The sequence below is a fragment of the Heloderma suspectum genome, chromosome 2, assembly GCF_057233095.1.
Source record: "Heloderma suspectum isolate Gila_16-S chromosome 2, 16-S_ref, whole genome shotgun sequence".
Taxonomy (NCBI): domain Eukaryota; kingdom Metazoa; phylum Chordata; class Lepidosauria; order Squamata; family Helodermatidae; genus Heloderma; species Heloderma suspectum.
This window is the reverse complement of record NC_139459.1, coordinates 338,446,797-338,470,148: the sequence shown is the minus strand read 5'-3', so window position 1 is coordinate 338,470,148 and position 23,352 is coordinate 338,446,797. Positions and strand designations below refer to the sequence as shown.

At 42.7% G+C, this 23,352-nt stretch overlaps 1 protein-coding gene across 9 annotated transcripts in view; it reads left to right on the top strand.

Moving 5' to 3' along the window:
* SETD5 (SET domain containing 5) overlaps nt 1–23,352 on the top strand; it is a 74,309-nt gene that overhangs the window by 14,340 nt on the left and 36,617 nt on the right. For 4 of the 9 annotated variants that reach the window (XR_014788590.1, XM_084840665.1, XM_084840662.1 and 1 more), the window contains exons 3-7: nt 16,464–16,638; nt 19,695–19,800; nt 20,825–21,036; nt 22,166–22,224; nt 22,573–22,760. Coding sequence is in view for 7 of the 9 variants with exons in the window: in XM_084840665.1 (XP_084696791.1) it covers nt 16,568–16,638; nt 19,695–19,800; nt 20,825–21,036; nt 22,166–22,224; nt 22,573–22,760 (636 nt within the window). In the remaining 2 variants the exon portion in view is untranslated. Of the gene's footprint in view, nt 1–10,456; nt 10,754–13,489; nt 13,625–16,463; nt 16,639–16,976; nt 17,022–19,694; nt 19,801–20,824; nt 21,037–22,165; nt 22,225–22,572; nt 22,761–23,352 lie in introns of all 9 variants that reach the window. The other 5 variants (XM_084840669.1, XM_084840666.1, XM_084840667.1 and 2 more) reach the window with 4 other exon arrangements.

Below are 23,352 nucleotides of genomic sequence, written 5' to 3'. Positions count from 1 at the left end.
CTATTTCACTATCAACATTGAATTATGGAGCTGTAGGATGGGGACAACTATTTATATGAAAATGTTCTGAGGAAGGAAAAGCCTATTTTATAAACAAATTTTATATTACAGTACGTCACCTTTATTTGCAGTTAAATCTATGTTGGATGCAAGCAATACAACTCTCTATGCCAGGTCTTTAAGAAGTTAGAAATATACAATTTGAGCAGAACTGCCACTGTCTAACTTCTTAAAGTAAATTTTCTGGTTATTGCTCAGTAATGCATGTTGGCATTAAGATGTCATGGTTACCTGACCTAGGAAGTTTTATTGCTTACATCCCAATATAGACAGTCTTGTCAGTGTGAATCTCTGAGGTACATCTATTATCCATTTGCTTTTAGGAATTGCATTTAAAAGTGCTGCATGTGCTTGCTTCATTTATATCTCTTGGGTCTGCTTCCTTTCAACCTCTTAAAAGCTGAAATCCTGCTCTAGGTTGTCAAAAAACATTCTTAAGGTTTGTGAGGATGTTGAAAGTGCCTGTGGATTGATATGGTTATGATAGGTGAGCCAAATGGCCACCGCCTCTTGCTTAGCATATTGATAATGTTACAGGGCACTAGAACAAACAGTTGCAGCAGAGCAGGTAGTTATTAGCACAAAGCTATTGGTATGGCCATAAGAGGTTCATAATTGTCCAGGAGGTCAACACTGAGGCCTTCTTAGGCTCTCCCAATCTTGTGTAATACCTTGCTCCTGGTAAAATGGTATGCTCTGAATCCTTCAGTCTTCTACAGTGGCTATGCTGAACTGGGATGCTTGCCTTCTATGCAGGCTAAACACTTCAGTTATTGAAAGTTCAGAAGTTCTCTTGAGTATTATTGCTAGATGAGGAAACAGTTAATGAAGCCATGCCTGAGAAGGTAGGGAAGTAGATTAGGCAATGCTGGTTCTAGAGACAGGGGAAAAAATTCATGGCCTTTTCTACAAGCTGTAGTTGTGTTGTGGCAGCTGAACTCTGGCAGTGTTGCAGCTCTCTTCCTCCCCAGGAAGAAAGCACTGGTTCTAACCAGCAAAATGTCTCCCTTTAGAATGCAGCAAAAACCTCTATGGTAAAATTTGCATCTGATGAAGTTGACTTGGTCCGTGAAGGCTTATGCTATAATTAATTTGTTAGCTTATAAGTTGTTTCAAGAGTCTTTGCTGTTTTTTACCTGAGCCTTGTAGAAGTTAGCTTTTCTTCTTAGAAAATGAGTTCACCCTTTTGCTTTCATCATTACCTAATTATTCATACAATGTCACTCATGAGATCTAGGTTCCTAATCCTATGAGCTATTGGTCAGCTGGGCTAAGTATATGGATAAGAGAGTTTGTAGTCAGTACAATGTAGAAAGTCGGGCTGAACCCTCAGAATGAATCTACCTGCTTCCTAAAGCTTTAAAGCAAAACAGGGAAGCAGCTGAGTTAGTGTTTAAATGGTCAGATATACTGTTTAATGTAGGGATTGGGGTTTGTGTGTGTTGTATGGGACATGCAAGTGAAGGCAGTGTGTTTGAGGCTCCAGGTGCAAAGGAGGTGGCAGAAAGGGAGCAGTTTCTGATGTGATGGCTGTAGTTTCCCAGTACCAAATATAGTTAAGAATGGATGTCTGACAACTAAGCAGGCCTTCTTCATTAGAAGCAAATGCAAAAATCTTTTTTTCGGGCATAGCTTTTCCTCAGTGCTTTTGTTCACATTTGTGATCTAGAAAGAACAGAGCTAATTTAAAAAAATACTTGGGAGAGTGTCTTCCTTAAACCATATATGGGAATACATAGATGTAAGAAATCATTTTTCAGAAAGTATGGCACTGCTTGGGGTAAACCTTCCCCTTCCCAGACTCCAGAGTTGATCATTGGTGAAGCATTTGGACAAGAACCTCACTAATCAAAAGCCAAAGAATATAAATCTGCCCTTTTTGGAATGGACGGTACAGAAGGGTGCATCACTGCTGCAATTCTTCATGATGATATTTATGGTCAACATGAGTTAGTCATTATAAAAATGGTAGGTCGTTACTAGGATTAACACCCGGAGTAAAATTTAGCATGCAGAACAAGAACTTCAGTTTGTCAAGCCTATGACCTGTGAAGTAAGTTGTAAAGTGCACACTCTAGTTTACTGGAGGAGTGTCATGATGTTGCTGTGGAGTAGGGAAAGCCTCTCCAAGATAGGATAAGCACGGGGCCTGAAGACAACCACAATTCAGCATTTAGATTCTGGATGTCTCAATGCCCTAATCTTCAGTATTTAATAAGGCATATATTCCTCTTAAAAGGTGTAAAGAACAGGGACTGTCAGAACTATATATCTGTGCACTTTAAAATATAAGCTTTATGTTCTTCCTCTCTAATAATGCTAGGACGCAGGGACCTCCTGTAAAGCTGAATGATGGGAGATTCAGGAAAGACAATAGGAAGTACTTCACACAGTCTGTAGTTAAACTATGGCATTCATTTTCTTAAGATGTGATGGCCACTAGCTTAGATGGCTTTAAAAGGGGATTAGACAAATTAATGGAGGATAAGGCTGTCAATGGCTCCCAAGTCGTGATGGTTATATGCTACCTGCAGGATCTGAAGCAGGTTGCCTCTGAATACCAGCCACTTGGGAACAACAGTGGGAAAGGGCTATTGTCCTTGTGCTCTTCTTATAGGCTTTGGTAGGAATCTGATCAGGGAACATGTGACTCCTTTTTACAACAGCTTCACATGGTCTGTTTCCAGGCACAATTCAAAGTGCTGGTTATGACCCATGAAGCCCTATATAGCTTGTGACCAGGCTACTTGAAATGCAACATTCTCCCATATAAGCCTGCCTGGGTTATGAGATCTTTGGGGGAGGCCCTTCTCTTGGTACTGCCACCATCAGAAACAAGTTTGGTGGGGATGCGGAAGAGGGTTTTCTCAGTGGCCACTCCCAGGCTCTGGAAGTCCCTGCCAAGGGAGGAGGCTTGGTTGCCCCTCTCTCTGTTGTCCTTCAAATACTGTCAACTGTGTTTTTATTCAGGTGGCCCTTTGGTATATAAGCTGGTCTGTTGCTGAATGGGGTGTAATTGGTTGGTACTATTTATTTAGGGAGTGGTGGCGCAGAGTGGTAGGCTGCAGTATTGCAACTGAAACTCTCCCCACACCTGAGTTCGATCCCAGCAGAAGCTGGGTCTCGGGTAGCTGGCTAAGGTCAACTCAGCCTTCCATCCTTCCGAGGTCAGTAAAATTAGTATCCGAGGTCAATAAAATTAGTACCCAGCTTGCTGGGGGAAAGGTAGTCACGTCTGGGGAAGGCAATGGCAAACCACCCCGCTATAGTCTGCCATGAAAACGCCAGTGCAAGCGGCATCCCTCTAGGGGTCAGTAATGACCCGGTGCTTGCACAGAAGGAACCTTTCCTTTCCATAGATCAGTGGTAGAGCACATGCTTTGCATGCAGACGCTCCCTGGTTCAATCTCGGCATCTCCAAGTAAGGCTAGGAAAGAATCCTGTCAGAAACCTTGGAGAACTGCTGCTGTCAGTGTTAACAATACTGGGCTTGATGGAGGAAATAGCATTCTGGATTAGATAGGCCTTTGGTCTGATCCAACAGGGTTGCTTTTATGTTATGTTAAGGTAAATTCTCTATGTGACCCACTATTGTGGTGAAAGGCTGCAGTAGTCATATAAAGAATTGTCCCCTAAGCAATTGTTGTCTGTGCACTTAACCTGCACTGCAGGTTAGCCCATAGGCATTTGCATCTTAAAGGAGGTTACTGAGACAGAGAGGTGGTAGCTTCTCTTTAAAATTCCATAGCTTCTCTTTAAAATGATCCCCTTGTTTAAATAATGCCCTTGGGTCCCCATATGCTTTACCTTCTTGTTTGCTTGGATCAAGGTTGGTGCTTTATGTGTGCAGCACAGTCCTATGCATGTTTACTCAGAAGTAAGCCCCACAATCTTTAATGGAGCTTAATCCCTAACAAGTGTTTAGATTCTAGCCTCAATCTTGTGAATTCTCTGCACTTAAAGTCTCTTTTGTGATTCTCTCAGACCACTGGAGAGTAGACAAGTAGCAATACTACATTCACCACAGAATATGAAGAACAAACATTTTTGTCTGCCCACAGCTTCTACTAGAACAAGCCTTGCTTGGCACTTTTGAGCTCCCCATCTCTCCCATTCTGTTTTCTTTTATGATATTTTCACCATTTTGTGATATTTCTACTCCAGTTTAAACCAGTTTAAGCACTCAGCATTCTACTTTTCCCACACGTGACATTCACCTCTCCCTGGAGTTTTAAATTAACCAGTTAACCAGACCTATGGCCCTGCTACATACTTCTCCAAACTCAGAGAATTGACTGGTCACACTTTTCATTGCTGACAGTCTCTTCAGACAAGTCACCTGCTTCCCGTTTGCCATCTAGATACCATATCTTTCTTGAAACTGTCAGCTTATGTAATATCTGCTGTGACCTTAAGAATGTAGTTCCAGAGTTTTAACAATAGATCTAATTTCACTTGGTTGATAGATGGACAGCCCTTTTGTTCATTGCACTATTAACCTCCTCTGAATGGTTTTCACTATGTCACCCAAATTATAAAGTTCTCAAGCATGTTATGTTGTAATTTAGGAGCTCCACAAATTAAGGATTTCTTGAAACCAGGCCCATCCCTCTAATTTTTATCTTGGGTTATTGGTCTCGGCTAAATTCTGAGGAAGAAGAGAGAAGCTACTCAAAACAGCATGGTAACTGAGCAAATAGTCTCTGTCTCTTATATGTTCATGGGCCTTACATTCTCTGTATTAGCGATTGAGGGTTTTTCTGTTTTATAGTGCAGCTCCTAGTAAGGAGTTAGTTGGAAAATGGCTACAGTTCCAGCCTTGCAAGTGCTAATATATAAGGATTATGTTCAGAATATTTGCTCTGATTGTAGAAGTCTGACATCCAGAATATCCCTAGAAACTGGAATACTAGAACTAACATTGGTGATGCCTGTGTGTAGTAGATTTCTGGGGTCAGCTCTGATGCAGGTATTCCTGTTCACTCAGTCTGTAGTTGTATGAAGAAATATGATTGACAAGGAGGAAAATGTATAAAGTGGGGTGGAGGGAGTGGCATAAAATGTTACCCCTTAACCTGATAAGTGCATGGGTGATTATTTTTGTGCAGCAATAGAAGATGCTTTTCCCTATGCCTACTATGGCTACAGCCCTAATGTAGCTTTTGACGTAGTCAATTTCATTTTAGGGAGGAAAGGATATCATCTTGGATGACAGAGCATCACTGAGAGGAGCAGAAAGTTATGCACCTTTTAAAGGGGTATTTTAATGTGAATATCTGGATAGGTACCCATCCCTTTATGTGCTCCAAACATTTACATTTTTAAGTTTAAAAGATCTTTGAAAATTAGTTCCAGAATTGTCTCAGCCGCTGGCAGTGGTGCTGATTGGGGATTTTTTTTTGGTCATGGTTGCTATACAGTTGCACTATACTGCAAACATCTATTTCAGCAGCTTTGGCTGTATTTAGAACTAGTTCTGGCTTTTGGAGGGCAGAGCACTATGAAACCTTCAAATAAGGTTTTACCAGAGTGGAGAGTGCACCCATTGACCACATAACCTACAACTCCCTGAAAACTGACATCTGTACACAGCCTGCTGGTGTAAGAGAGGGGATGTAAGTTGGCTAGGGTAGACTCTAGACAGGGCCACAAGAGTTGCACCATAGGAAGCTCATCTGTAGTAGGCAGGTCACTTAGTTCTAGAATATACACTGCTTTCAAGGGTGCTTTCACATCTTCCCCCTTTGATGTCCACCTCTGCTTTGACTAGTAAAGTTTTTGTTGTCATTAAGCCTCTTGTTTTTGAGTGCAATAAATGGCCAAGAAGATTTCTGTGCTTTCAAAGCCTTGAGGAAGTTTAGTAGTCTGGAGAGTTCTGTTGCAGTGGAACTCTGTCTGGAGACATAACTTTTGGGCAGGTCTCTGCTTGTTACTACTTTACATTAAACCAGTTTAAGGACTCAGTCTTCTGCTTTTCCCACACGTGGCATGCACCACTCCCTGGAGTTTTCAAATTTGGCTTAACTGTATGCATGGTCAAACAGGCCCTGTAGCTTATGGATGAGAATCCTGGGGTCCAGTTAAGGAGAGTTTGGAACACATGAACATTAATGTTAGCATTCACGCATGGACTAAGCAACTTTAAACGGTGCTGATTTAGGTTTAAATTGCCCCCAGAAATAATTACATTCATTTCTATGGGAGGGAGGGTACAGCAGCACATTGTCTGTAAGGAGCATAGACGTCTGCATGTATTTGCAATAAACAGTTTGGCAGTGGAGTAGCATGGCAACATTCATTCTAAATTTGCCTGTGGCTGACCATTCACCACCCATTTGTGCCTTTGCCTTGTATTTTCCACATTGATGGCATAAAGAGGACTCTCTAGGAGGCCTACATTCACCTCAAGATCATTCAAGACAATTTTATATATGCATATTTATGAGTATTCAGAGTAAAATGTGTATCTGGCACCCTAATTATCTGTCAGAAGCTTATGGAACAGTCTTTCAGCTGTTGCTTCTTTATTAAAATGCTTTGGACTCTGTCCAGTCTGTGTATCCTGAAACATACCAACATCATCCAGTTTAAATTCCATTTTGAAGACTTCAAAAAGCATGTGAGACCCCGAGGGAGGGGTGTGTGTGTATAGTTATACCTTTCTTTCTCTCCTAGTGTTTTCACCCCTCCCCCATATCAATTTGTAAACAGTCCGCAAAACATACATGATCAGTTTGGAATATCATTTACTGCTAACTTTTAAGAGGAGGGAGGGTTAAAATCAGGCTTATAATGGAAGCAGGGGCTGAACTTTAAGTATGGAGTAGCTGCCACTGCTCCATAATTGCTGCACTGTGTCGTGTTGCCATGGTTCCCAGTGCCTGTGTCTCTGCATGGTTTCTGAGAGTGGGGCCAAAACAGCCAGTCACAGCAGAGCTGCTGTGTACGTGTTTGGGGAGTTTAGACTTGTACTGGCAAGGAAGTGATTAAAGAGGGCCCATGCTTAGGGTGTTGGGACAGGAGCTGGGTATTTCCCACCCCTAACTGTGTATGTTTCTGCTCCTTTCCCTCTTCCTCAAAAGAATTGAGGTTGGGAACATTATAAGACAAAATAAATTTTACTTCCCTCTCCATCGTCCCTCAGTCATGGGATGATGACATGAAATGTGGGATTCCTTCCTCTACCAAATGGTGGGGTGGGGTAGCTGTGGGGATGGGAGGCTGCTGTCTTTGGATTGGTTCAGGCATGTTTTCATCAGAGATCCTTGGCTGACTTGCCATCTGCATAGACTGTGAATACTTCTCTCTGGCGCAGACCTTGTTCCTCGGGATTGCATCATCTCTGGGAGAGCAGCCAGGTCCGGAGCACTAGTACAAAGACTTTGTGAAGCAGATGCGGCCTGTTCTGTCTCTGAAGCATTCCTCCTCCTTCCTGTTCATCCTTCCCACAGGATTCCAAAAAGAGAGCTTGCTCTGAGAGCCTCTCAGTAGGTCAGCTGCCCTTTGGACTCTGAATCCCAGCTGCTTCCTGTACACCTGGCTGATGCAATGTCTGCCTTTGAAATCCCTGCTGGAATTCACTCTGGAGCTGTTTTGTTTGCCTTTTCTGGGAGTGGCCAAGCAGGCAGAGTGTGCCTGTCACATGGTGTCCTTGAATATAAGAAACGTACAGCCAGACTTGCAGATACAGAGCTTTCTCCTTTCTATTTCAGCAACCAGCTCCTGGCATTTTTTTTTTCTGGGGCCTCCCTTCTGTTGGTAGCAGACATATAGTATGTGCACACTACAGTTGCATTTGTGTCCAGTAATTTGTTGTGGCCTCTGTGAATTGTCCTGGGAATTCTTGTGGTGTTGAAATGAACTTGAATTCCAGTCCAGCTGAAGCTGCTTACTGTATCGTTTTCCTGTGACCCAGTGGATTGCATGATATTTCCCTCAAACATCTTCTATATAAAGTGGGAGTAATACTTTACTGACAGGGTTTTGCAGGGATTCACATTGGTTAAATATTTTTCAAAGCAAAGAACTGCAATAACTTTTCCCAATACAGAATTTAATTTTGATCTTCATATGTGTTTTTTCCCATTTGGATTTCAATAGTACATTGAGAAGCAGAGTATTTAGGAGTGCTCTGCTTGGTGTTTTGGTCCCTTTGCTTTTAACAGTGAACCTCAAAAGACTTGGGTGTTACTACTTACTGATTTATCTACTGAGTTACTACTTCATGAGTTATGAAAACATTTCATGAAAACACAGATGGACAAAGCGCAGTGCTAGAGCATGGACCTTACTTTGGGGGTTCTAGATTTTGTCACTGTTATTTCCCCAATTAAATTTCTGCTGTCAAGGCTGCCAGACAGAGATGAGTCGAGACTTGCTGCCAGTCTGGGTTTACTGTGAGGCTAGATGGTCCATTAGTCAGATTTGTTATGAAAGTGCTTCATACTGGTCCCTGACCTGTGTTTTTGTGTCAGAGTTGGAGAGGTGAGGGCTTTTACAACTTAGAGAATCCTAGTTTTTGAAAATGTCCCGTGGCTACAAAATTATGCAATGATGGTGTTTTATTAGGAATGAGGAAGCAAAGCAGCAAAAATTGATTTAACTATGAGAATTCTCAGATGTCTACAATTTTAAAGGGATAACTGGTTTTCCACATCTCAGACAGCTAGTTACAGGGCTGAGGATACTGTAGGATAAATGCAGTTCATCTGGCAACACACAACTAAAATATGCAAATTAGCTGCAGTCCTCTAGCTTGTAATCTATTTCCAGCACAGCCTTCAATGCTGAAGTTGTTCACCCACGTTTTTATATGCTTCATCTGAACTTCTGTTTTATTCAGCTTATTATACACTTTTCTTATTGTTCATCTCCGGATTGTAGCTTGTTTAAATCCTTCTTTTCTTTTTTTATGGTTGTTGCCTCATGGGTAAAGAAGGCAGGATTGTGTTTTATAGAATTTTTATTTGTGATGCATAGGGCACAGGATGCAAGGCCAAAGTTCCCAAATAAAGGGGTTTTTTTATCTCTGACTTCACAATACCGCTGTCTGGTGTGTCCCTCATTTCAAGCACCATAACTATAAAGTATTTTTGAAATTTGGTATGGCAGCCATAAGAACGGCTTATCATATTTTTTGTACATATAGGCCAATGTGCATATATGTATGTTTTGTACTAGCGCCAACATTTGACCTGTTATCTGTGTCTAGAAGCCAGTCTAGGTGTAAGCATCAGACTGAAAAGACACTTGGGTGGTCTTTTCGACATTGCAAAAGACTTGTGTCCTCATGCATCAAGTGCACACCTGTGTGTAAGAAGTTAGATATGAGAAGCAGTGTAAGGCTAGGTTAATGAGTGAAGGTAAAAGAATGTAGTAGTGTCAAAGCTACCAGAAATAAGGTAGCATTAGGTATTGGGTTGTTCTCTGCACCGCCTTCCTGTTACTTGGGTATTTGTCAGATGCACTGTTCCGTGTGTTCACATGCTGTAAATGAATACAAGGGCCTCTTATGTGACATAATGCCTGTCTTCGTGCTGTTCCAAAACCACCCCAGCTGCTTTGTTGCTATAGTTGATATCAAGCTAAGATCTAATGTGCCTTGTGCTGGCCTCCGCCTCAGCTATTTTCCCTCTGAGTGTGGTCTGGGAAAATGAATCCAGAAGTGTTGGCTGCATTTTCTTGTTTGGGGTGTGTGTGTGTGTGTGTGTGTGTGTGTAAAATTGCTGGATTCCTCTGATTTCATTCTCTTCAGTATCAACTGCACATGTATTTTCCCTCTGTTTGGGCCATTGACCCAGTACTAGTTCTTCTGATCTCTACTGTTTGCCTCTTTGTAAATTTAAGTACATTTTTGTGTGCCTTCAGCCAGTTTCTAGGGCCATCACAACAACATTTTCAGAGCTAGTTGGATGAAGAATCACACACTTTTAAAACTGTGGCTGATGCTTTTCCTGTTTTTGCAGAGCTATCAGAACTGCAAGATCATTTTGCAAGATGTGGCTTTTAGGAAAGACTATGCTCATGAGTAGTAATACTTCCACCTCTCTCTTTCATAGTCATTACCCCCGTATGACCATGGTGCTTCAGATTAATAATTGAGTTTGGCAGAGGGAGAGTTAGGTTCAAAACCCTGCTCAGCTATGACACTAGTTGGTGACTTAGACTGAGAGCAGACTTGCTCAAACTTACTTCATAGGGCTTACCTAACAGGGTAAAAATGTAAGAGGATATTGACCTTGAGGTCTTGGAACAAAATGGGAAAGGGTTTGATTTTTTAATTTCAGTAACTTGCTAAATGGATTAAACCTATAAATGAATGTGCCCTCAAAAGTATAGTTTAAAATGTAGTTTAAAAGAAGGTGGTCATTTATACTAATGGAGATTTTGTTTGCAGGTGAGTCCTCTGAAGTTCTTCAAATCTTTCGGCAGAGAGTTGTAGGTCTTGAAAAAAAAATCCCACATGTCTAAAAATATGTTTTGTCAGCTCTGGAGCAATGAAGACATGGATTGAAGCCTTGTATTGTATGGTTTCCCAAAACTGGATACCCAGCTCACTAGGCACATGGGAGCCTTGAAGGGAAAAAATAACATGAAGGAACATTCAATTGTGATCCCAGACCGGCATTCTGAAGAGGAGCCAGGATATTTCTGGCTCCTAGATTCCAAAAGATTCCAAATACATTTACGTTAGGTTAGTATTGTCTCTACATAGTAAATATTCTCTCACATGCTAACATTCGATGTGAGTAGGGCTCAATATCTTAATTTTAATACATTCATGCCAGGTAGCTGTGCTGTTTGGGACTATCCTGGGGAGCACTGCATTCTCAAATTCTAAATAATTGAAAGTGTGTGTCTTCAAGAGTATTGAAGATTTGACTGAACAAATCATTTGTTCTGCTAAAAATTCAGAGGACCATAGAATAGTAGTGTTGGAAGGGGCCTATAAGACCATCAAGTCCAACCCCCTGCTCAATGCAGGAATCCAAGTCAAAGCATTTCTGACAGATGGCTGTCCAGCTTCATCTTGAATGCCTCCAGTGTGGGAGAGCCCACCACCTCCCTAGTTTAACCAGTTTAACTTTAACATATTGAACCCTGCTGTTCTTACTGTGTAGCCAGTCTGGTTAGGTAATCCAGTGAAGATGTGGTTAAATAGTATTGTTGTGGTTCTTCAAACTTAAAGATCTTTAGCCCTCTTATACATTGTGAAATTTGAAGTCATAAAGACCCTGCAATGTCAGATTTTCTTTGGACCATAGAAGAAGGTTTCCTGCTTTGAGGGTCATCAAGTAATATGAGGGGATAAAGCCGGACCTTCTGGTAGGAGCAATAATCTTCCAGTTTTCCTCAGTGTTTATTTAGGGGTGGTGAGCCTATGACTTCAGATGTTTTTTTTAATTCCATCCCCTGTCAGCCTGGTCTGTTGTGATGGGAGTTATAGTCCAGCAGCATCTGGAGGGCCACAGGCCAGTTGTGGTTTAAATTAAGACCAAATTATGTGAACAAATCAAGGGTTCCAATCCAAGTACATTTTACTGTTTAGTTTAAGCTCAAATTAATGAACTAGCATGCTTAAAAACTGGCATTTGTCTGTTTAATTGTCTTTCCTCTGTCACATGATCTAGTTTGTTGTGTAACTGACAATTTCAGTTATAAGTTGCTAGCTGGATGTTCTGAAACATTTTCATTATTTAGACTTCGTGCAACTTGTGTTGGTACTAACAAGGCTTCTACCTTCTCCAGATTTCTGTACAGAAAGTAGAGTTTGTGAAGTATCTTTTCTGGCTAGCTTGGCCTCTGGATATTCCCACTGGAAGGTTTTGCCCTACCCAGTTTTTCCTCTTTCTCCCTCACCTCTGCTGTCTTAAATGCTAGAAGCTTAATTTGAAGCTTATACAGCTTTTTGATCAGTCCAAGACTCATAGAAATACTTCAGGTTCAACATGTGATACACAGGCTCTGTCACCACCCCTATTTTGTGCATCATTTTATTTGGATTTCATACCCAACCAGATATACAGGGTCTTAACACTATGCTTCCTTATTTTCAGAATATGATACTGAGGATGACCAGCAAATCACTGTTGGTCATGATGCATCATTAAGTCAGATAGACACACTGAACTCCAGGCCATTCTTTTGTTCCAATTTCCTTCTTTCCTCAGAGCCATTGGTACTGTAATGAAATATTTTCCTTGCTCCAAGTCTGCATTTAAGTTCATTGGTTTTGTTCTTGACTGCTGAAACATTGAGGATGACAATGTTGTGTGCCTCTTCCTAGGTGACAAGTTGATACTGTCCATATCATTTGTTTTATAGCTGCAGAAGCCATTAAATCTTAATCATTGACTTTGGTAAGGATGTAAAAATTAGGCTGACAGACATCTTAGGTTTGTAATTATTTCCAATTAATTATATGACATTTTATTTGTAAAGTGACTTAAGTTTGATTTTATCAAAGAAGGGTAGGGTATAAATACCCAGATAAAATGTTTATAGTTTCATGTGCTGCTATCAAGCACATAGTTAAAGCTGTAGATACTTTGTGGGGAATGTTGTTCAGAACAATATTCACTACATAGGGACCAGGTTCAAGTTTTGGTTCATGATTTAATACAATGTTGTCTGTGCAGCACATGGGTGGATAACTTACTAACTAAAGTGTGTTATGTGAATACACCCTTAGTTGGCTTTTGCTGTTTTCTTGGTTCATGCAATACATCAGGTATCAGAATGGGTTTTCCCTGACCAGAAATCTTGAGTGGACTTGGTTCTGTTCTCCCCGCCATGAGAGAAGGTTAGAAATTGCTTTGTGGTGAAATGTGTGTTTTGAGGATGACAATACAAGCTACGCATGGGTTTCTCAATATTTCTCTTGATTCGAATCTCACTATGAGATAGTCGCATTCACCCCCACTGTTACATGACTCTTGAAGTCCTCTGAATCTACCCTATGCCATGGCAAATGAGGAAGTATAGGAGACTTTATATAGACTGATAAAAACTTTCTTTTTCCAAGTCATTTTGTTACTTGGGAGAGGTCTATCTTGATTCCTGCCTGGCTCTCCCTCTTTTGATTGGCAGTGCAGTTTTCTAAGGACAGATGCCCTTTTTGGTCTTCAAAAGAAAGGTGGAGGTTATTACCATTGTTGTGCATTAAACATTTCCAAGAATGTTTGGCGCTTTGTATTTGGTGCATTATGTAGGCCAGAGAGAATTCTAATGACTGGGCATCCTTCTGTTGCCCTGTCTGGGGCTCAAACTATGCTGGAAACCCTGCCCCCTTCTTTTTGAGAATTCAGAAACACAGCTCGTGAGATTCAGCAGAAAAGGATTAAGCCCCCACAGAGCAGTCCTTTTGGTTTGAACCCAGCCTAGTCCAGGGGAGGGGGCACCCAGCTTCATTGTCTTATTGTTTTTATAGACAAAACGTTCCAGCCGGCTCTTCATCTTGCTCCCAAAGTCTCAGCCGCATCAGTCAGATGGGAGTGGAGAATAAAAGGAGATGGTTGAAACAAAGATCTCACTATTCTGTTGCTCTTGCATCCTGAATGTTGAGGTAGCTTCATATTTGGTAGTTGCAGACTTGCTTTAGAGATGGCATATTTGCCTTCTTTGTCTATTTGGGCAACTGCCATATAACACCACTTGGAAAAAAATTGACACAGCCCTCTCTGTCTGGAGCAGTGTCCCCAGATCTATCCATCATTTCAATATCCTGTACAATGGCAGCCTGACTGCACCCCCGCTCATACTATTGCATAACTTGGTTTTGCTGCATGGGTGAGGCTTTCTTCTGAATGTGAGCAGGGCGCCATCACCCAGCCTTATATTGGCTGCTTCCAATATGAGCTCTGCAGAATTCTACCCGCAAGACCCAGAAAATGCCTTTGCTATTTGTTTTTCAAGTCCTCTTTGCTTCTTTCACCTTTGTCCTTTCTGTCATTCCTATGTTGTAAGCTCTCGGTTCAGGGGTCACATTACTTCAGTGTTAGATTCAGTGTTTAGCACATTATTGGTGTGCCAATATTAAATAGTAGTAGTGCTGGTGGTGGAAGTTACCTAGTTTTGGTGTCTTGCTCCTATCTCTTTCCATTACTGAAGTCCATCCTACAAGATACTGTCCATAATTAAATACATTTTTTAAAAAATTTGGGATTAGCATTGATGTCCTTCCTAATTCCCTATGAATCTAACTTGGGGCTGTTGGACTAAAAGAGCAGGCCTTCCACTGTGTGGCCAGCTCTCGGAAGGAACTAGAAGGGTGCTTACCATTCCCTGCAGCAGCATTTCTAAACTGCCATTCAGTGCAGGCAAACCCATATTTGGACTGTTTGGCAAACTTGAAAGGCATCCATGGGATTGCCATGCCCTTGCCTGTGAATATATGGAGCAGAATTTTTCTCAGAGTGCTAGTGCAGCTCACATTCACAGCTCAACTCAGTAGTGAGAATTTTTGTACAGAATGGGAGCCTTCAAAGAAAAACTGCAATGAGATATTTTCTTATTACATGTACATACACACACGCCCCTCTAACATCCCAGTTAAATTCTTTTTTTTGCAGAATTGCTCAGTGCACAAAATGTAGCCCCTGAGCATGGGTGTTCCTTTTATGGCTGCAGACAGCTCCCTTGACTGTGCAGGAACATCCTGAAGAGAATTTCCAGCCCCTCCCAGCAGGATGATGTGATCCCCATTTCTCTTTCAGAGCAGAACAAGTAACAGCCTTTTCTAGGCTGACCTATCAGAGAAGTGATGTGATGTGTGACGTGTCTTGCTTGCTGAGAGATGGGAGTTGATGTTACCAGCCTTCGCCATTTATCCTAAGCTATGCTAGTAATTACTGCAGACTTTGAAGGCTTGTTTCTTGTACAAAGAGTTGTACTGGTGGCATGACTGGCCTGAAGAACTGGAAGAAAATACGAGGGTCTGGCCAGAATGAAAGTGCAACATCTGTTGGCTCCCCCTCTCCATTTCCCCACAATTACAACACTAATCTCATCCTTGCATATGGATAATTTGTGGAGGTAGGGATGTTCTTGAAAGGCTATTGAGATGGACAGCAGCTGTTCCAAATTCTATGCAGTTGGAAAGGATTGTTAATTAGTAGTATGCTTAGCTCGGAAAAAGAATAATTGGCTCTGCAAAACAGTTTGTGGGGCCAGTATCACTTAACCGGTGAGCTTTCCCTACCAGTTTTAATCCACAAGCTCCTGCTGCCCTCCCAGAGCTTGGGAGCAAGCACCTCCCACAAGTCTTCAGTCACAAAGCTATTCTAATAGGACAGAGTCCCCTAGCCCAGCCCTGGTCACACCTGCAAGGCACAAACAAGATACCCGTCCCTTAGTGGAAAGCCTCTGAATTCTGTAGAGGCAGGCACGAACAGCACTGAATCCAAACCTTATCATCCACAACATATTCACTTCATCCCCCTTTTCTTACCTGTCTTTCTGTTTCTCAGCTGGCCTCTGTCAGTGTTTCTCACTTGATACTCTGTACTTAGCTGCAGATACCAGTAAACAGTGTCAAATTTGAATGGTGCACATGGGCTTAAGTCACTGCTTTTCTCATCAAAATGTATGAAAGTGGGGGTCCACTCCTTTCTTGATAGCTGTTCTTGTGTATTTTTCCAAGTACAGTAATGGTTTAAATGTTTATTTTGTATTCAGATCTAACATGAGGCACATGTATGTTGTACTCTGGTACCAGAGTACAAAACATTAATGGAGGTGCCACCTTTGGTCTCTGTCATTACTCCCTTCAACGTGCAACCCTCTCACCACCTTCAGATTTACTCCTTTTCTGTTCCTGGTGTAACCTTTGTCCCAAGTGAATGCATAGAATTTGGAAGATGAATTGCAGTCTTCTGTACAGTAATGAAGCTCAGTGACTGACTTTGGCCAACAGGGTTGTCATGAGGATCATCTTTATATAAAATGCTATAGAATAAATTCCTTCTGTGCTGCTACTTATTTCTTTTTTTTTGATGGCTGATCCGGGATTGTCTGTCGGCCTCCCTGCCCCCCTGCCCTCCCTCTGGAGTTCCGCACTCAGTCTCCCCTACTTCTCACCCCCAGCAGTTCTGAGCTCTGCCTCCCCTACTGGTAGTTCTGCCTATGTGACTGTCTCTTGCAAGACAATCCTGCAGGCCTCTTGCCTGTGCTCGGCAGTCTCTTCTGTGGCACAAGAAAATCTCTGCCTGTGAGCCAGGTGGCCATATTTGAGAGGATATTATGTAAAAGTAACACACAGGCAAGAGACAACATGCTCCATCTGAAGTTACTCATTCCCTTTTTTAGCTCTCATGCTTTTCAACTTTAGGATGTTTTGCAGGGTAAACCATATGTCTGGCAATGATAAATAAAAATGCAATGCATTGTTTCTTTCACCTTGGCAGGTTTCCCCATGTCCGTGACGTGTTGGCCGAGGCTTTGCGGCTGCTCCCCGCCCTTGGAGCTGCCAGTCGCTACCCTTCGGACTCCGTGATCCCTGACAAACGTCATGAGCATTGCAATCCCTCTGGGAGTCACCACACCAGATACATCTTATTCAGATATGGCTGCTGGATCTGAGTAAGTGCTGCTTTGCCTGTTAGCGTGTGGAGGGCATGGACTCAGGCCTCGGACTTCAGACCTCTGCTATCCTAGTGAGCCTGGGATAGAAGAGAGTAGCTAGCTTTGCAACAGATAAATCAGAAATCTGTGAGGCTGTATCTGGTACATATTAGATCAAGATGCAACACCAAAGAGAAGCTGTGCCCCTTTCCCCTAAACTGCCTCTAAGAAGAAGCACTGATTAGAATACTGCTTTCCCAGAGATCTTTAATTCACATCTGTTGTGTAATACCTTGGTTGATAGGTGTCTCACAAGATATGAGCCCTGACAGTACTCTTCTTTTCCTCTCCTGTAGCCTAAGTTGCATGGTGCTGCTGATACAGATGGCTGTGTGATGTGGGTAAGGAGGATCTTTCAGGCATCGGGCCTCTTGCCTATCTCAAACTGTTATGTGGATTTTTACCCCTTTAGTGTAGCTCTCTTTTCCTGAGGGAGGCTTGTCAGGTAGCTTGTGGGAAACTTCCTGTGGTAGAGACATTGTGACCCATAGCACAAAGCCCCAAATGAATTGTCCACAGAGGGGAAGATGGCCAGAGCTGAACTGCTCATTGAGCTTAGTCAGGCATGGAAGGAGGACCATGCCTTCCTGGTGTTTCGTGTTCCTCCTCTGGTCTTGAGCAACTTTCCCAAGAATAAAGTACTGTGACTTAGAGGGCCAGATGCACTGTTTGAGCCACCTGCTTTACAGTCTATGTAAAGTCTGTGCTTTACAGACTATACTCAAGAGGGACTAATCTCTGTGTGTATCAGGCCTCTGTTTGTTAGGCTTTTATGAAGCACTGGCATACACAAGACATTTCTTTTCCTTGTATCTCTTATCTGGATATATGGTGTAGGAACAGCCTTCCCCAACTTGGCACTTCCAGATTTTTTGAACTACATTTCTCAGGATTCCTGACCACTAGCTGTGCTGACTAAGGCTGAAGGGAGTTGAAGTCCAGAGCATCTGGAGGGCAATAGCTTGGGTAAAGTTGGTGTAGGACAGTGCTTCTGGTTTTATTTCACAGCACAAACTTGCTAGGTTTTATTGAGACACAAGCACCTGCCTGATGCTGCTTCATTCCCAGCTTGCCTGGCAAAGAATCATAGAATAATAGGGTTGGAAGGGGCCTACAAGGCCATCGAGTCCAACCCCCTGCTCAATGCAGGAATCCAAGTTAGAGCATCCCTGACAGATGGCTGTCCAGCCTCGTCTTGGACGCCTCCAGTGTGGGAGAGCCCACTACTTCCTGCAAAGCCAATTCCTCTACTCTTTTTCCTGTCTAATGTTAGATCTGTTCTGGATATACATCTCTCTTCGCAGCTTATTCCAGTCAGAGCTTGTTGTTTTGATAAGAATCTTTGCACTATGTTTCATTTTACTTGGCTGTATTTTCACCCTGGGCTGCCCAGGAACCTTCAGGGCCACATTCCATGATATTGTCAGGTTGCGGTGGCCTTGCAGTTTGCCTTAGAGAGGCCTGAGAAGGCTGTTGCTGTTACGCCTCCTGTCCTTGCCCTCCTTGAGAGCGTGGAGGTAGAAGCAGCTGTGGCTGCCAATGATAGCTATGATAATATTGCTTTGTAGCAGTATACTTAACATTTATGTAGGTAAAGGGTCTACCAATCAGTGTTGTCCGTGCCATCATGATCCACCCACTTTTCGCAGCCAAACAAAAGCCACACTTCAAAGAAGGGTTTCCTCTTGAGTTACATAATTTTCCAGGGACTTAAGAAATTAGAGTGTAGACCAGGATAAGGAAATGAGGAAAAGGGACGGGGGTGGAGGAAGTTGCTTTTTCCAATAAGACAATAGGAAAGGAGAGGACAGGTTCAAGACAAAGCTTTTATAAGCTCAGTAGTTGTTGATTTTATCAATCCCACTGCCTTTGAAGCTTTGTCTGCCTTAATTTACTGCAACAGAACAATAGCTAGGTATGAGAAGTGTGGAAAGATTTTACGGAGACAGGATTTCAAGTAAGTGCTGTTTGGTCAGTCTTCTTCCTGGCTATAGCCTTTGAAAGTTGACTGTAGTTGCAAAGGAACAGACATTTCCTGAACCATATTCCCAATGTGTGCTTGCAGTGGTGGCTCCTCCTCCTCCTAGTCTTCCCCTCCCACTCCCCTGAAAGAGAGCAATTTCTCCTTCTGGCATCCAGGCTTTGGCTTCATCACCTACAGCTTTTCCTGTTTCCTCTTCTGTAACAAGGACTCCCACAGCCTTTCAGTAATTGCCCATTTTGTCCCACATTTTGAGCTGATTTTTTTCTGCCACCTTGTGGTGGAAAAATGCAGTTTCATTCCATTAGTAGCAGGTCAGATGGGCCATTCCCCATATAGTCGTTTAAGGAAGCAAGAAACCCTGCATATTGTGGTTTGCTCAGGGTTGCAGTCTATGCAAGTCATCGATATTTCTGTAGCTCTTCAATGGCATGAAGTATGTATGGCCTGTTCTTGCCAAGTTCGCTCAAGCGCTTCCATCACTTGGAAACTGTATCCAGGGTCATGTCTGTATTAGGTAACTCATAACATTTGGAGAAGCTGTAAGAAGACATTGTGGTCTGGAAGGTATTTTCATCTAAAATCAAATTGTGAACAGGGTGATCTTAAACTTCCTAGAATGACTGGGGCATAGAATTGTGGTGGTAAGAAAGAGGGCCAGGTGGAAGAGCAGATCTCTAAAGTGTTTAAAATCCACAAACTAATGAAATGAATAGGTAGCTAGTGAAATAATTTAAAGATCAGCATTGTCAGTAGCGTTTTCCTTTCTGTTGTCTCTGGCTGTAGCAAGGTTGTTAACACTCCTTACCCAAGGTGCCCCATTTGGAGGCAACTGCCAGTCACTTGCCTCTTCTCCCTGTTTCTTTCACAATCTGGCCTTCATGGATTCCATACCTCACTTTTCCCCCACAAGCTGTGTCCATTCTTGGCTGGATATCTGTATGGCATGAGAGAAAACGTTGAGACCTGGCTAATTTATTTGAAAAGAACCATTTCTTCTACTGATTGGTTCTGCTTTTGGCCTTTTTTGCAGCCCAGAGTCTGTGGAAGCTAGCCCAGCTGTTGGTGAGAAAAATGTTTACGCAAGTCATGGCTACGGGGCCTCTCAGAGGCATAGCTACCGAGGGTTGCCTTATGCAGTGAGTACCATCTTTGTTATCTGCAGTAGACTTGTATTATACCCACCCCCTCTCTTCTCTCCCTGGCTTGTGCATGATTGAATTGCATATCCTCTTGGAATATGGCAGAACTGCCAAGTTACACGGAGTTTCTGGTATTGCAATGGGGTGTTGTGTGTGTATCCGGAAAGCTTATTGCAAAATGTAGTATGGGACTAGAAGTTAAGAGGGCATTTTTCAGTGTCTCGAGTGCTTCTGATGGAAAGTTCTACAGTAGAAATGGCTTATAGCAGTTTCATTTTTCCAGTGAAGATTTGTGTTAAATGTGTATCCTGACCCCCAATATTCTGAAAGTAAGAATAGATTTCAGGATTGGCGGGTTCATCTGACTTTGCTTGCAGGCATCCTGTGCTGAAGAGTGCAGAATGTTTGCACTCGCATGCAATTCTATCTTAAGAAAATCAAGTGGGACCTGCAACAAAATGTTGCAGTGTGGAGTGCTCCAGGTCACATTTCCAGCTATTCTATTCCATTCTACCTCCTCCTCCTTCCTTGTCTTCGTTCTTTCCCCTCAGCATTCTCTGCCCACTGCGCATACTCCGTCTCCATTGGGCCGTGTTTGGATTTTTTCTTTCCTTAGGGTGTCTTTTCCCCTAAGGATTTTTGTCTTCTGCAAACCTTGAGGTTTTCCCTCCTTTGTGATACCTCACTCTTTTGTGGAGGACGGTGATATTTTGGTTTCATAAATATAGGCACTGGAAAAAAGGATTTGTTGTTATACGTGATGCTATGCAAAACACTTGGATTCAGAGCTTGGGGTTGGACAGAGAAAACAATCACTCCACAGCTAGAGTGAGTCCCAGGTTAAATACATGTTGTGGTCCTTGCTGTGTTAGCCTAAGTTTAGGTCACCCCTCAAATCTCTGTGTACTGGGTAGACTTTGGAGTGTGTATTCGAGCTCACAAGTTGTGGAAAGTCATACTTCTTCCTCTTCTCTCCCCCTCCCACATTCAAAATAGCACTGATGCAAATGTTTGTTTTCAGGATCATAATTATGGAGCCCCTCCTCCTCCGACCCCTCCTGCTTCTCCCCCTGTCCAGACCATCATCCCTCGTGCAGAACTGAATGGCCTACACTCTCATGATGAGGAGAATTCTGGTGACACAGAGAGCTCTTCAGAGGCAGAGTCTATTCCCAGCTGGTGTCACTGCAGTCTCTCCCAAGATGGCTTCCTCATCAAATGTGAGAAGTGCAGGTAAGGTCTTGCCTTTAGGTAGCCAACTATGGAGGCAGGAAAGAGTATGTAAAAGATTTCTTGTTTGCTTGGTGGACCTTCCTCTTACTCTTCCATTGCCCCCAGCCTTTGTTTTATTAGTATGGTATGTAGTAAAGAATCCACATCAGGTCAGAAAGCAACATTGCACAACAAAAGCCAAATCCTGCAATAAATTACGTAACTGTCGGGTTTGTCTAAATTGAGTGCAGAACCTCAAGCTTGGTAGCCAAATTTGGCCCTCCATGGGTCCCCAGAAGGCCCCACTCCTTTTCCCCCAACCACCAAATATTTAGTGGTTTCCTAGCTTTTGTGCAGTTTTCCCCCAATTCTAAAAGGTTGAAATGCCTCTCTGTAGGCTTAGTTAATGGCAGTAAGAGCTTTAAGCTAAAATATACTGGCGTGTTTGATAGTGGGTTTTTTGTATTTTTGCCCCACCCCTTTTGCCTTTGGACCTGCCCACAGCTAGAATGCGACCCTCAAGAACTCCAAAATGCAAGTTGTCTCTCAGGCTTTGGCTCTGCACCCCAGTCTAAATGTTGCATATTTGAATTGACCAAATATGGTTACCAAATACACCCTGAGCATCATATATGAGTATCTGAAACAGTGCCTCTCTGTACCATTAAGTATGCTGTCTTAGTGCAGTGGTGAAGTAGTAAAAATGAAGGAGAAATGGCATCTTGTTAGAAATTGCCAAACAGTAGGGAGAATGGGACTGGGCTTCATAGGGAACGACAGATCTGTTAAAAGTTTCTTGAGCCTTCCAGACCATCACTAAACCAGAGCATTTAAATGGCACTGTTTTTCAACACTTTTTCGACATTTCTACCATTATAAGAGCTAGGAATGTGCCCTTTCTAAAACTGAAAGATGGGACTTGGGGAATATGGACATCGTCCTGGTAGCAAAATCCATTATTTGCTGAAGAAATGGCCTTGGGTGTAGATACATAAAGTTGAGGTAGCCATTAAATTCATTTCAACTTTATGTAATTCTTCAAGATCACCTGGTATTGCACTAAAGACCCATAGCCATGATAGCCCCATTTTATTTCAACCAGTATAGACCTTAACAGTGCCAGCTTCAGGTTTCTGTCATCCTTTTGCAGGGGAATCAGCAGGGGAAAAGTGATCAGGCTCCACCGCCGGAAGCAAGACAACGTGTCAGGTATGTTCAGAACTGGCAATTTCCACCAGACTCTTGGGATTTATGAATGAGCAGTTGTCTTGATGCAGACTTACTCTTTGTTATGCCTCATTGCCTCTAATAACTCATTTCCATGATGAACGGTACTTGCTCTTTCCTAGTCCGCTTCACATCTCAAAGGGCAGGGTTGGCATATTGGAAATGCTGAGGGGGCAAATGTAAAGCAGGCTGTCACTGTGAGAGAAAGGTGATGCATCTGCATGACCTCTCCTTCCCGGGAGAGGGGTGCAGTGTCAACTCACTTTGAGGGCAAGTACAAGATTTTTCAGCACAAAGGAAAAGCTGCCAATGTGATGTTTCTCACTGTAGGTGGAGACAGCAGTGCCACTGAGAGCTGGGACGAGGAGCTCTCTCCCTCCACAGTGTTGTACACAGCTACACAGCACACCCCTACAAGCATCACTCTGACAGTCAATCGGGTCTGCAGAACAAAACCCAAAAAGAGGAAAAGGAATACAGAGAGAGCTCGTACTGCACCAAAGGCCAAAAAAATCAAGGTATGTGAACAGAGATCACTGACAGCCACTCAAGAGTAGTAAGCGATATTTCTATGGAACCACAGCGAGCTTATAGTAACATAGGAAGCTGCCTTATACTGAGTCAGACTTTTCGTCCATTTCGCCCACACTATCAACACTGGCAGCAGCTCTCCAGGCAGGGGTTTTTCCAGCCCTTCCTAGAGATGCCAGGGATTGAATGTGGGACTTTCTGCATGCAAGTGTGGGCTCTACCATTGACCTACGGTCCATCCCCTTTTGAGTACCATTCAGTTCTGGTACTCAAGACAAATTCCTGGGCTCAGAATTCTTTAATTCTCTTTTGCATCAGGCTCTGTTTGGTGGATCTCAGGGTTCTATTAAAAAGCAAAATAGATCCCACAAGCCTGAAGTTTGCCCACTTCTGTGCTACAAATGAAATACACAAGAACAGCTACAATGACTTGGTTCACACATAGTGCTAACCCATGATTTATTTAACCCATGGGTTGTTGAATTCTTGGTTGTTGTAATGTGTAAACTCAGCCACACTAACAACTCATGGTTTGTTTACCACAAACAATCCAGAAAGGGAACCCATGGTTTGTTGTTT